Source organism: Sciurus carolinensis, chromosome 7 (genome assembly GCF_902686445.1).
Source record: "Sciurus carolinensis chromosome 7, mSciCar1.2, whole genome shotgun sequence".
NCBI classification, from domain to species: Eukaryota; Metazoa; Chordata; class Mammalia; order Rodentia; family Sciuridae; genus Sciurus; species Sciurus carolinensis.
In genome coordinates, this window is record NC_062219.1 from 2,688,879 (window position 1) to 2,701,776 (window position 12,898).

The following is a 12,898-nucleotide window of genomic DNA, read 5'->3' on the forward strand; positions in this document are numbered from 1 at the left end:
TCACCCAAGCAAGGAGAGGCTCAGAAGGAGAGGCGTCGGGGGCTGAACAATTCCTGGGCTTGGGAATTGTGGCCGGCTGGGATCCTCCCTAGGTGCACACTGGCACCCGACAGGCTGAGGTTGCTTTTACCATCAAAGTCACTGGAGGAGCATCCCGGATGCAGCAGGGAGTGTGGACATGACCTTAAAGTCCGCCCTGCTCTGCCAGTGACAATGCAGGTCACTGGGTACACACTGCACGCCGCCCCGCCCCCCACCAGCTTAGACAGTATCTTTCTTCAGTTGGGTTTGAGGTTGGTGATGGGGACATCATCACTTCCTCTGGTGGAATTTTAGAGGTTGCACAGAAGTCGCAAGTTCCCCTCTATATTCAGGTCTCTCTCAAGAGCTTCCCGCACGCTAGACAAGGCCCCCCGGTTACTCAGAGGCATGTGGAGACTAATGTTCAGACACAAAAAGTTGGCAGGCAAGGTTGGTGCCCATCACCCTGTTCTGACCAGGGAAGCCGCTTCTGCAGATAACCCCCAACACTGACATGCCTTTCTCCTGCTTTTCCAGAGCAAAAGTGACGGGACCTCAGCGGAGACCCAGCCAGCCGCGGCCACCGAGGTAAGCAGCGTTCCCACCGCTGTTCCTCCGGGTGATGCGAGGCCTTTCTGAGGACCTAGCACGGGAAGTCATTCTCAGTCCCCGGGGTTGCTTCAGACTGCCCAGAGTCCAGCTGAGGAAGCCGTCGGGCTCTGCCCATCACGCCCGTACCTTCTGATGCTCTGGGGAGCAGAGTGCAGGGACACAGGACCGCGCACCACAGGTCTGCTGGGTGCCCGCAGGACCCTCCTCCTGCCAGGCGTGGCGTGGGGAGTTTTATGAGGGATCAGAGGCTCACTGGAGGGACATTTGTGTGGTTCCATGTGCGATATTCCTTTAAGACATGCTGGGCACAGTGGCACAGGCCTGTAATTCCAGGGACTTGAGAAACCGAGGCAGGAGGATCACCAGTTGGAGACCAGCCTGGGCAATTTAGATAGACCTTGTCTCAAATAAAATTTAAAAGGCTGAGGGTGCAGCTTGATGGTAGAGTGCTCCAAATTTCAATCCCCAGTACCAACCAACCAACAAACAAAACAACCAAAAACGAAATCCTCTACCATGCACCTTCACAGTCAGCTACCATCACAGTGGCAAGAGAGATGTCACAGTCGGACAATTGGGGTGGCCCAGAGCAGGCTGGCACCCCTCAGGCTTCAGACCCTTGTACTTGTGTGGACCAGAGTCTCAGCAGCAGCTTTTTAGGACTAACAGATTTTTTAGGCGAAGGTGGATTTCTGTAATAATGTGATCAGCTATCTGGTTTTACCTTTTACTTATTTATTTTTTATCATGCTGTAGATGAAACCCAGGGACTTACTTATACTGAGCTAGAGCTCCAGCCCTGAGCGACACCCACCCCACTATCTGGTTTTAGTTGCGCAACCCAATACGAAAGCTCCAAGATAGTTTTGTGTTTGTTCCTAATGCATCTGACCCCACAATACAAGCAGGTAAGGGGCCGTTGGCCCAAGTCCCTGTGGTCAGGCAGGGGAGCTCCGGCTGTGTGTCCATCTTCCTGCACTGGACTGCTGGCTTTATGGGCCTAGCTGGCATCCTTTTTGAAATAAAGAATAATAAATAAGTAACATCAAGGCCTCTGAGAGGAGCATGAGTTCCACTCAAGCCCTGTCCAGGGCACCTCCACCTGCCAAGGGGCTGCATGGCCACAGGCTTCTCCCCCACTCCATGGGGAACGAGGGTCGCCACATCCAGGGGGCCAAGGCGGCCCAGATCTGGAGGACGGTCCTACAGTGCGGTCACTGAACAGGAAGCCAGGGCCTGGCACTCTGCACGCATGCCCAGCACCCGCTCGGGTCTGATCTGGCTTCCACTGGCAACTTACCACCACCTGGCTGAATAGCGTCTTGATGCCGTCACTGCACAGAATGGGCTTCCCCGCTAGGCGTGAGATCCGAGCCGGGAGCAGGGCCGGCAGATGCCGGTCTGTGTCAGCTTTCCAGGTGGTTCTCCCAGCCTTTGCCTAAGTGGTTAGCAAATGCCCAGATGCTATTTTGAATGGCATCCTAATTTAAAGGAACTCAGAAAAGAAGGTGCGTCGTGGTGGGAGGAACAGAACCAACCGCTTTCCTACGCTTTTCATAATTACTTTCCAATTACTTTCCAGAATCTCTTTTCAGTCCAGTTTATAACCTGTTCAGTATCCATCACGCTGTAGCTGGCTATTCTCAGAAAGCTTTGCTTGGCTTTGTGCAGGTGTGAGAGGGTCTATGTTTCTTTGGAAATTAGAAGTTCCGTTGTCATGTGCATCATCAGCATCCGTGCTCGGGGCGGGCAGACCACGGCTTCTCCCATTTCCTGGTCATGGAAGTCAGCACCAGCCAAGGCCATGATAGTGGGTTCGGGGATGATGGTCGGTGTGGGGTGCCGCTGGGGCCTACGGGAATCAGCGGCTCCATCCAGGCGTCCTCCGTGAGGGCAGTGGTAGAGTGGGATGGTCCAAGGGCTCTGCTTCCACATCACCCTGAGCCAGGCAGAGGGAGCCTGACGTCGCCACAAGTCCCGCTGTCCCTTTAAGCCTTGAGTGGACCTGGCCGTGCTTTCAGATTCGCCTGAGCTGGACGGGCAAGAGTCCCTTACGTTTAGGGTAAAACCCACAAATTTGAGGCCAGGGATTTGGCTCAGGGGGAGAGTGCTTGCCCCGCATGTGCAAGGCCTTGGGTTCAGAAGGAAAAGCTAACCAATCCGGCCTGACCAGGAACACCCTGGAACACTCCAACAGCTGTGGGGGGCGCCGGGGGCAGTGGCTTGAAGTGGGGACTTGGTCCCCTGCGCTGGTCCTTGCTCTTCTCTCTCCCTTCCTCCCCTCTCTCCACCAATGTTTCCAATAAGACCGTGAAGGCTTGGGGCACACGGAGTGTTCTACGGTCACAGGACTGCCCGGCTCCTGGAGGGCCGCCCCCAGATGCAGCTGTCGGGTGCATGGGCGCTGGGGGCCTGGAGGGCAGGTGCCGGCTGTGGCTGGCAGATGACGGCGGGTCTCTTGTGAGGTTTTCCTAACAAACCTGCAAGTTGCCTCCAGTTTAAGAGCTGATTAACTTCCCCCTTTTCTATCGTGATTTTATTCATTATTTCCCTGGTTTTATAAAAAGAAATTTTAGAAAAGAGACAAAGAAGTTTGAGGTTCCAAAGGGAGAATGCTCCCTTCATCCGGCACCAGCCTCCCCAGCCCTGAAGGGGCGCGTCCTGAGGGAGAGTCCCGCCGCTCCTCCTCCTCTCCCCTCGCTGCCTCAGGATGAGCGCGCGGCCGTTGTAGAGTTGCACTCTCAGGGGCCCGTGGACCCTGATGGAAGAAGGTGGCGTTCTCTCACGCTTCCCACTGTGTGGCACTTGGGACGTGGCCACTCTCCACGGGTGTCACCTGGCCTTAGGCCGAGGATGGGCAGAGAATGGAAATAGCTCTAAGGTTTGCCACAAGGACACATGGCAGGCCTGACCCCGGACACACCCGTCCACAGGCCTGTGCCACATGTGGGCCGTGTGCCGCCCTCGATTCCTGACAGCTGGTGAAATAGTCGCTCTGCTGTCAGAGGCCTCGGCAGGCAGGTGAAGCGAGAGCACTCGCTGATCCTCTGACGAGCAACGTGGAGAGCCTCCACACCACTGCCGAGTGGGCAGGAGGGCTCTCTGCCAGTGCTGAGGGACGCCCTTCCTGCGGCCCAGGTGGAGGCCCGGCCTCCAGGACGCTGGGCCTGGCAGCAGCACCGCTGAGCGCAGATGGGCTTCCAGGCAGCATTCCTCGGCGGGAGGACAGTCCACCCTTCCTCTCCTCTTCCCCCGGCCACACTGAGCCTCGGCCTGAAGGACCATCCCTGCCTTTCTCCTCATTCCTTGCCTCTGTCTGGACTCGGAAGCACGTGACGCTGGCGGTGGCAGACATGTTTGACGTTGATGGGGTTTGTAGGGTGGGTGGTGGCTGGAGCTTGGGATGCAGCAGTCTGGTTACCAGTCAGTTTTTAGAAAGAAGTCTACGCTGCAGCTGCTGCTCACGTGGAAGCCCCTTGTCAGGGCCGGCCCCTGCTCCAGGGCTCCAGGTCCAATCCCACGGGGTGACCAGCCTTGGACTGCAGAGGGGAGGCACCCCAAAAGCAGGGAGGGGACTGGGTGGTGGGACATGCTGGGCTGCAGGGCCTCCTGGTGGGTGAGGACCCATGAGCAGGTGAGGTCCCAGGGAGGCTTCTGGAACAGGGTGGGAGCCAGCAGAGGAGTCTCCCTCAACGAGGAGAGATGGCGCCTCGGGTTCTGTGTTCCATCCATGAGACCACCAGAGAGAGACGCAGCTCCGCCCTGTGCGCGGTGGGAGCTGCTGCCTGGCCATCTGTGGACAGCCCTGCGCAGAAACCAGGAGGTACTGGGAAGTGTGTTTGGAGTTGGGAAAATCCTTCCGTCAAAGTCAAAACTTTGATTTCCTTTTGGGACAACTGGAGAAAAACCAGGCATTAACTTCAGGAAGACAGGAGACCCCCCAGTTTATGGCAGTTGCTCTGACCCCTGACCAACCCCCAGTGACAATAGCCAGAGCTCAGAGACCCTGGGAGGAGAGCAGACTCCCATGCTCCTCATCATGTCCCAGGATCCAGGCGACTTCTGCTTTTTCTGGGTGCTTTTCTACAATTTCCTAAGAAGTTTATGCCACGGGTACAATACCTGTAGTTTTCCTACTCAGGCGAGGTTCCACTCACCCCAGGAGCATGGAGAATGACCTAGAGATCCAGAGCCACCTGCTGTGCAGAGCGGATGCCACTGGAATCTCTGTCAGAGGCGTCTGCTCTTCACAGACCAGGGAAGGAAGCGTCCACCTGACCATTGAGCCAGCTGCCACCACTCGCCAAGGGAGCCTGAGGCTCTGGTACTGCGCCCCGAGCCACCCACAGGGGAGGTTCTGCCTGAGCCTGCAGTGCACCTGAGTCTCTGTCATAGCACAGCCCTCAGGACACTGTGAAGCAGGAGAGGTGGGAGGTGGTGACGGGAGGACAGCACACCCACGTCCAGAGCCCCCACCGCTCTGCCCCCCAGACTCCTCCTGAGTGCCAGCCTGGCGTCTCACTTGGCTCAGGCCAGACTTCCTGAATCATGGTGTCAGAGAGAGGGGAGGGAATGTGGACGTTCACGGCCCACCGAAAGTGCAGTGGAGTGAGCGTGGCGGCTACCTCTGCCCCTCCGTGCCCCCAGCTCTGTGCTGAGCCTGATGTGAATGCCGGATGCCATGGGGACTCAGCCTCACGGGCAGCAGGGGTAAAGCCAGGCAGGAAGCCCGGCCGAGCTCAGGGCAGCTGCAGACACACCTCCAAGCAGCAGCCCTGGTGACCATGAGCCCTCTCGGGGCTGCAGGCTCTGCAGAGCCTGGTCTGTGGTTTGTCAGGGGGGTTATTTCGCAGGCCCACCCGGTGACCCCACAGGGGCTCTCCAGTCGAGAGCAGTGCAGTGGTTCTTCATGGGCTCACTGCAGGGTGCCCGTCTTCTCCGCAACACACAGTACCCTCCTCACACCCCTGATACAGCCCTGGCCACCCACAGTGGGTGGTGAGGCTACAAGAGCCCCCACCCAGCCCAGAGCCCTGTGCAGCCTGCTCCCCCGGGGGCTGCGTGCGGTGGTCCGACCGGCAGACAGGAGGGTGTCCATGAAGAGGATCATTCAGAGGGTTTCCTGATGCTTCCAGTTCTCTGTTTCTCTCTCATACCTGTCTTCACACACATGCATACGTACGCGTGCACAGCTGTGCGGCAGGCTTTGGCCAGCGTGAACCGTGTGGCCTGCTTCCTGTGTGTGCACAGACACTGGTGTGCACAGCCGTGTCTGGGGCTGCAGGCCTCAGGCCCTGTGACGCAGCCTTGCCCACGGTATCAGAAGCCGCCACTGGTGACCGAGGCTTCCCGTGGCCTGGTTCCGTGGTGGCGTTCGGCCCTGCTGAGGGAAGTGCACCGTCCACACTCCTGGACCTCGGTCTCCACATGGCTCCACCCTCGCCCGCAGGCCTTCCAGCCGCGGCTGACTGCTTTCTGTCTGCACGGGATAGTTCTCGTGGCCTCCTTCGGCTGTGGACTCCCTCTGCCCACCATGGTCTTGTCCTGTGCCTTCGTTCCCATCTGAACAGCACTAGGATGGAGAGAAGCGCTGCCCTGTGCGTGTGCTGGGCCCAGCATGGGGTCCCGGCACGCTCACTGGCCGCCTCTGCCGCAGAGCCCTCCTGGGACCCCTCCTGTGGGGTGGCTGTGGTTTGGATCCAGAATGTCCCCCAGGCCATGTGTTGACACCCTGGGCACAGCTGCAGCCCTGCTGGGCCACAGGGGAACCTTTAGCAGGTCACTGGGGCATGCCCTGAATGGGGACATGGGGACCTGGCTCTTTTCTGTCTCTCTTCGCCTCCTGGCCACCATGAGGTAGGCAGCCTCCCTTACTGTGTGCTCCTGCCATGACGTGCAGCCTTGCCATAGGCCCAAAGGCAATGGCGCCAAGAGAGCATGCACTGGAACCCCTGAAACTCTGAGTCGAAATGAACCTTTCCTCTTTTTAGGTTGATTCTCTCAAGTGTTTTGTTACAGTGACTAAGCTGACTAATACAGAGAACCTCCTCTCTCAGCTTTGGTTGTCAGACAAAATCCCACATGTACTGGGGGCCGACTCCAATCCAGTGTTTGATGGCAGATGTGTAGGGCAGAGCAAGTTACGTAGCCAAAATTCTGGGACAAACCCCAGCAAAGGATGCTGGGTCCTTCCTCCTCACCAAGGCCGTAGCGCAGGTGTGCCTCTGGTCGGCGCCTCAGGCTCTGGAGCCTGGCTTGCGCCTCCGGACTGGACTGAAGCCGCATAGCGGGGCTGGGATCTGATCTGAGGTCCACCTTCAGCTTTTGCTGTGGAACATGATGTGGTGAGGTGACAACTGCTGGAATCCAAGATGCTCCTCTCAAATTTGTTTTGTGAAAATAGTATTTTTACTTCATTTAACCGTTCCATGGTGCAAAAGGGATTTACTATTGCCCTGCACTTGCTCTCTCCTTGCTAGGCAAATGGCATTGGACAGGGATTTAGTTAAGCCTGGAAATCAGAAGCTCCAAGGTGAGAATCTCAATCCCTCCTGCCATCTGGATTGCACCTGAGACTTCTGAGCTGCTGTGTCCCTGCGTCCTCCTCCTCTTCCCTCCCTCCTTCCCTTCTTGTCTTTCTTTTTAACACTAGAGAGTGAACCCAGCGATACTTAGCACTGAGCTATACCCAAACCCACTTTTCTTTTGGACACAGGGACTCACTAAGTTGCTGAGGCTGGTCTGGAACTTGTGATCCTCCTGCTTCAGCCCCGGAATCACTGGGCTGAGAGGCAAGCTGCCATACCCAGCCCCATACATCTTTTGACATTGGACCCCCTATTTCAAGGAGCAGTGACAGTGGATCACAGAGCCCTTGTGCTCCCGTTATCTAAGCCTCGAAGAAACCAGGTGAACAGGCATGTCTGCCAGCTTTCCCTCACTATAGCGACACCGGAGACGATCGGCTCACAAAGACAAAAGGTGTGGGCTCAGTTTCGGAGGCTCAGTCCCATTGGGACACCCGCTGCGTTCGGGCCTCTGGTGGGCAGCACATTGCGGCAGGGACGTAGGGCTTCACGGTGCTGCCCGCCTCGTTTCCTGGAGGTGAAAGCGAGGGAGGAGCAGGTCCACCATCCCCTTAAGGGCACAGCCCCAGTGGACAAAGACCTCCTGCGGGACCCCCTAAAGGTTCCACCTCCTCCCAGGAGCGCCCAGGTACTGGGGACCATGCCTTTAGCTCCTGGGCTGCAGGGGACACTCCACATCCAGCTCCAGCACCTCCTGACCAGCGCTGAGTTCCGTCACACGTGACACGGCATCTGTCCAACTGTGCAAGGTAGCCTCCCCACCTGCCTGCCTCCCTGGCTCGGGCTGCCCCTGGCCCACCCCTGAGGGCACCCTTGCTCTGTGCAGCTGCTGACGCTCCTGCAAGGAGACCTGGCTGACTGCAGAGGGTGAGCGCGCTCTGGGGCGGAACACAGGGGCACAGTGGCCAGGCCTGCCTCCTGCCCTGGCTGTGGCCTGACTGAGCAGACCTACCCCAGCTGGGAGGAGGCCCTTTCCCAGGACGCTCCACTGCACCGATGTGCTCCACGTGCACACCTGTCGCCTCTGACTGGGACCCTTGGCTGCGCTGGTGCAGGGGCAGGCAGGAAGGGCAGTGAGGGAGGAGGCTGCTCAGCTTGCTGTGGCCTCCCTGGGCCTCCGTGTCCTCGCTGTGCAGGCAGGTCCTCGACCTCCCAGGTTCCCGTGCGTCTTCATCCAGGTGGGCAGACTGCCGTGTGGGACTGAGGGACACAGAGGCCAGGACCTGCTCTCCCTCCCTGGTGTGGGCGGGGTTTCCCCAGGTCACTGGTGGGGACTCTCTTCTGCAGCAACCTTGGAGGTCCGAGGAGGCATCCAGCTGCTTTGCCTGGCGGCTCTAGCATCCCAGGCAGGCCTCTGGGTCCCTGTCATGACCCTGGAGTGAGGTGGCTGTTGGCACCCCCTTCCTTGCTGGAGGAGAGGCCAGGTCACGTCCATCCCTTCCCCATGGGGCGTGTGTCTGTGGCAGGTCTGACTCCAGGGGGCCCGAGGGTGGGAGTGCGGTGCTGGGTGGGAAGCCGTGGCTGGCTTCAAGGCCCAGGCGCTGTGGCTGGTGGGCCACTGTGGAGTGTGGGAGGTTGACTCCCTGGGCCCACAGGGACACTCTGTTCTGTTGCTGGAGAGTGGATGCCACGTGACAATAGCGAGTGACAGTAGCCGACAAACATGGAGCTGTTTTTGAAAATCATTTCTTTAAAAACCTCGTTGGAGATGAAAGAGCCAAGGTTGTCGTGACAGTTCCCCACGGCACAAAAAAGGCAGTTGCCTGGCGTGGTCACCATGGCAACCTCCAGTCCACAAATGACAGCCACCTGCAATTACGTTCCATTAAAAATGAAAGGTTCCCGTTGCAAAGCCACCAGATCCGTCGTGACCAGACTTCGGCCAGAGATCACAGGCCTCATCTGTTTTGCTAATGCACGTTCAAAGGCTCCAAGTCCTGGGAAATCGCCTTTTAATTGTCGTGGAAGTTCACACTGAATTGCGTTAGGGAAACTCAGAATGCAATGACTGAGCCACTAATCACTGCAGGTCGGGGTCTTTCAGACCTGTCCCTCCCGTCCTCACACCTCCTCTCCTTGTCTCTCAAAAAATTAGTTCCCAAGCTCAGCCCGAGGGGTGAAGTGGGAAATCGGAACTGGCAGAGCAGCCTCTGGTGCTGCGGGGAAGGGAGACACTTTCCGCCAAGCGGCTCAGTCACCCCGTGTTTGTGTTCGTCTAAGCTACACTTGTTTCCGGGTCCCAGGAATACAGGACGGAGCTCCAAGTCCAGAGTCTGCACCCCGACCCGGGCAGCGGCGTCCCTGCCCTGGGCAGTGGCTTAGCTCCCTGAGGCCCTGGGGAGGTTTGATCTCTGGCATTGTTGAGAGTTTCTGGCTGAACTCCAGCTCCTCCTCTGGGATGTTAGACCAGGCACACGCCTTAGAAGGTGATATGGAGGAACTTTCTAAGAGGCCTTTAATTCATTGTGTCTGCAAAATAAGATGTTGTGCAGCCCAGTAAACCCACTCCCCTCTCCAAACACCCATGCCCAGGAGAGAGCAGTGTCGACGAGGCGCTGGCCAAGCTGTACCGTTTACCAATGAGATAAGCATCTCTTCTAAGGGGCCGACTCGGTCACGGAGGGTGAAAATGCACTTTTTTCTTCCAGCACTGGGGATTGAACCCCAGGGCACTCTACCACTGAGCTACACCCAGGTTTTATTTTGAGGGTCAGTTTTTATTACGTAGGGTCTTGCTACATTGTCCAGGCTGGCCTTGAAGTTGCCGTCCTCCTGCCTCAGCCTCCTGAGTCCCTGGGACTGCAGGCGTGGGTACCACACCTGGCTCTGAAAACAGTTTCAACCTCCACTTATTTGGAAGCCCCGAAAAGAGGCACCAACGCCATCTGAAGCGGGGTTTTTGACCTCTAGCTGGGTCACAGGGTGTGAGAAGACGCTCCCGTGTGTCTCTGAGGACGGTGGCACCCGGGGTTCTGAGGTCCAGGCCTTCCCTGAGGGGCGGACGTGAAGGGATTGTAGAGAAGGACTGGAACGGGAGCCGGCTTCAGCCTTGGACGGTGTGACAAAGGAGAGGCCAGGACTGGGACGGGCAGGAACTGTGCAGCCCGGACACATGGGGGATGAGACGTTGGTGAGGGTGGGAAGAACGTTCCCTACCACTCTCCCCATTTCTCCTGTGGATCTGCTGTCTGTAGCTGAAAGCGGTAAGAAACTTTTAAAAGCAGGCATTTCCCTCTGTGGCCGTAACTATCCTAAGACAAGGGTGTGTGTGCATGTGTGTGCGTGTCTCCATGGCGGGGCCACGTGAAGGAGGGGACCTGCATGCTGGGCACAGGTCAGGTCCGGTGGATCATGGATCACTCCGTCCTGCGTAATTGCCAGGCCTTAGGGTGCACACCATTTTTATCTACCTTCTTTCTGCTAATGCCCCTTCATTTAGGCTAAACCACTAGGCAGGAAGTTGGGGAGGTGTGGTTTCACGTCTCGCTGAGGCAGGTGGCAGCCTGGCTGGCAGCAGGTGGACAGGCGCGAGGGGAGGCTCACGTGTCCGGCACCCCTGGGCTCTGACGGCGTCTCTCACTTGACTAGTTCCATGTGAACCTCCGGTTTGATGGGTTCTGCCAGAGGTTGCACTAGAGCCTGTCAGAATTCAGAGCAGCGTAAGTAAGTCTGCACTTAGATTAGAGAGCGGCCGGCCTTGAGGCTCCTTCCTCCCTGGCTTCCCCTTGCTTTCCCGGAGTTGGCAGACCTGGGTCTCGTCCCCAGCGGGAGCCTCTCCACCTCCCGGCTCAAGCCTGCAGCCTGCGGGGTGGGGCCTCCTCCACTGGGGTCCAGACAAGGTCGGGGGAGGGGAGGAAGAGGTGCTGGGCGCTTGCTGCCTGGTGACGCGCCGGCTGCGCCAAGGGAGGTGATAAAGGAAGAGGCGGCCACCCGCGGGCAGAATGGCTGCAGCCACACGCCAGCAGAGCCGGTGCCCCGGCCCTTGACAAGAAGGATGATCAGGCTGCCACATGGGAGGCTGCAGAAACTGTTTCCCAGAAGGGTAAGGCACGGCTGGAACAGGCCTGGGGCACTGCCAGTGTGGCAGAGCTCGGCCGGCGAGGGCTGCGGAGAGGAGCACGGTCAGCTCCAGGCAGAGATTTCACAGGGTGTGCCGGGTGGCAGGTGGCGGGCGCTGCACAAGCAGGCGTGTCCGGGCTGGGTTCTCCTCATTCGCTCACCTCTCTGATCTGGGTGCGGGGAGCCTGGGTGAACTTGGTCTTGTTTCAAGTGTCTTTCTACAATCGGGGCGATTGTGCCACGCAGGCCTCGTTCTGCAAGTTTAGATGCCAAAGAAGAAGAGGTGACAGGTGATGCTTACTGTCACTGAAAGGCTGATGTTTGGGCAAAGAGAATCGACTCATTAATATCTTCAGTTTACCATAAAAACTGTGTTTGCTTTTTAAGAATGATCTGCTACTGTGGTGAAATACACACTTCAGAGTGTACCATTGTCACCAGTTCAGGGCCATTAAGCACACCCACGCTGCTGTGCAGCCGTCACCCGCCCACCCTCAGAACCTCCTCCAAACACACCCTGTCCCCGGTGGCACTGACTCCCCTCTTTAGCCCCCAGATTTGCCCACTTTTGAGTTAAACAATCCACATGCATTTACTGTCACCTGCTGTAAAAAGGGCCCCGTTCACGGTCCAAACTGTGAAAACTCCATCTATTTCTGGGGCTTTTTAGAAAATTACTTCTAATCTTATCTTGCATACCTCTTTTAAAAAAGAGAAAGTGTCAAATACACTTTGAAAGTCCCTGGGAGGTAGGTCTGCCTGGCTGGGGCTCTGGTGGGGGTTGTCCAGGGCCTGGGAGTGAAGGACCGAGTTGAGCTGCAAAGTCCAAGCGCGTGCTGAGGCACGTTCGGAAGGCAGCTCCTGGCATCCCTGTGTTGGGTTGGTGGGTGTCTGGCCAGGTCTCTCCTGAGCCTCAGAGAAGTCGCCCTCTCCTTGTGTGCAGTCCCGGAGGCTTTGATCCCTCATCGTCACTGAGCCCTGACAGCTGCACAGAGCTCCCATCTCATGGCTACTGCAGCTGGTAACACATCCCAGGGTTGGCGCCGCATTGGCAGAGTCTGGATTGTGGTTGACATGCCTTCTTCTGGGGCACGGCACTGCCTTCCTGCCAGCAGGTAGCTGTCCCTGCGGAGGGCTATGCCACCCCCTTGTTCTGTTGCTGGACGCATCCAAGCCGAGGTGTTTGCTCTAGGACAGGACAGGGAGTGATGTTAGAGAGGCAGCCGCCGGAAGGCTGATAACCAGGCCAGCACAGAGCTGGTGACTTTATCTAAGGGCGGGACGTTCGTGTTTGGCGTGAGACAAGGAAAGGACTCCCACAGCCTTGTGCCCATTATGGGTCTTTACAGAGATTCATTTTCTGAAGTTATACTGAAGCCGTATGTGTAAGGGGTTCAGCTCAGAATGGACGCAGTGTCAGTGGCATGCTGGGCTGAGACCAGAGCTGCAGCCCTCTGTCCCCCCAGGCTACTTGCCATTGAGTCTTGATCTGTGCCAGGCCCAGCGGCACCACCAGGATAAAGGAGGGCGGCCTCTCTGGTGTGAGCCCAGCGGGCACCAGCCCCTGCCTCTGTCATGGAGGTGCAGCCCACAGAGCAGGCAGAGGAGAGGGTTTTCCT

At 57.7% G+C, this 12,898-nt stretch overlaps 1 protein-coding gene across 1 annotated transcript in view; it reads left to right on the forward strand.

Annotated features, from left to right (window-relative positions):
* The first annotated feature begins 426 nt into the window (after positions 1-426).
* Rps6ka2 (ribosomal protein S6 kinase A2) overlaps positions 427-12,898 on the forward strand; it is a 240,409-nt gene continuing 227,937 nt past the window's right edge. Inside the window, exons 1-2 of the mRNA XM_047557790.1 lie at positions 427-471; positions 559-609. Coding sequence (XP_047413746.1) covers positions 430-471; positions 559-609 — 93 coding nt within the window. The 5' untranslated portion in view covers positions 427-429. The remainder of the gene's footprint in view (positions 472-558; positions 610-12,898) is intronic.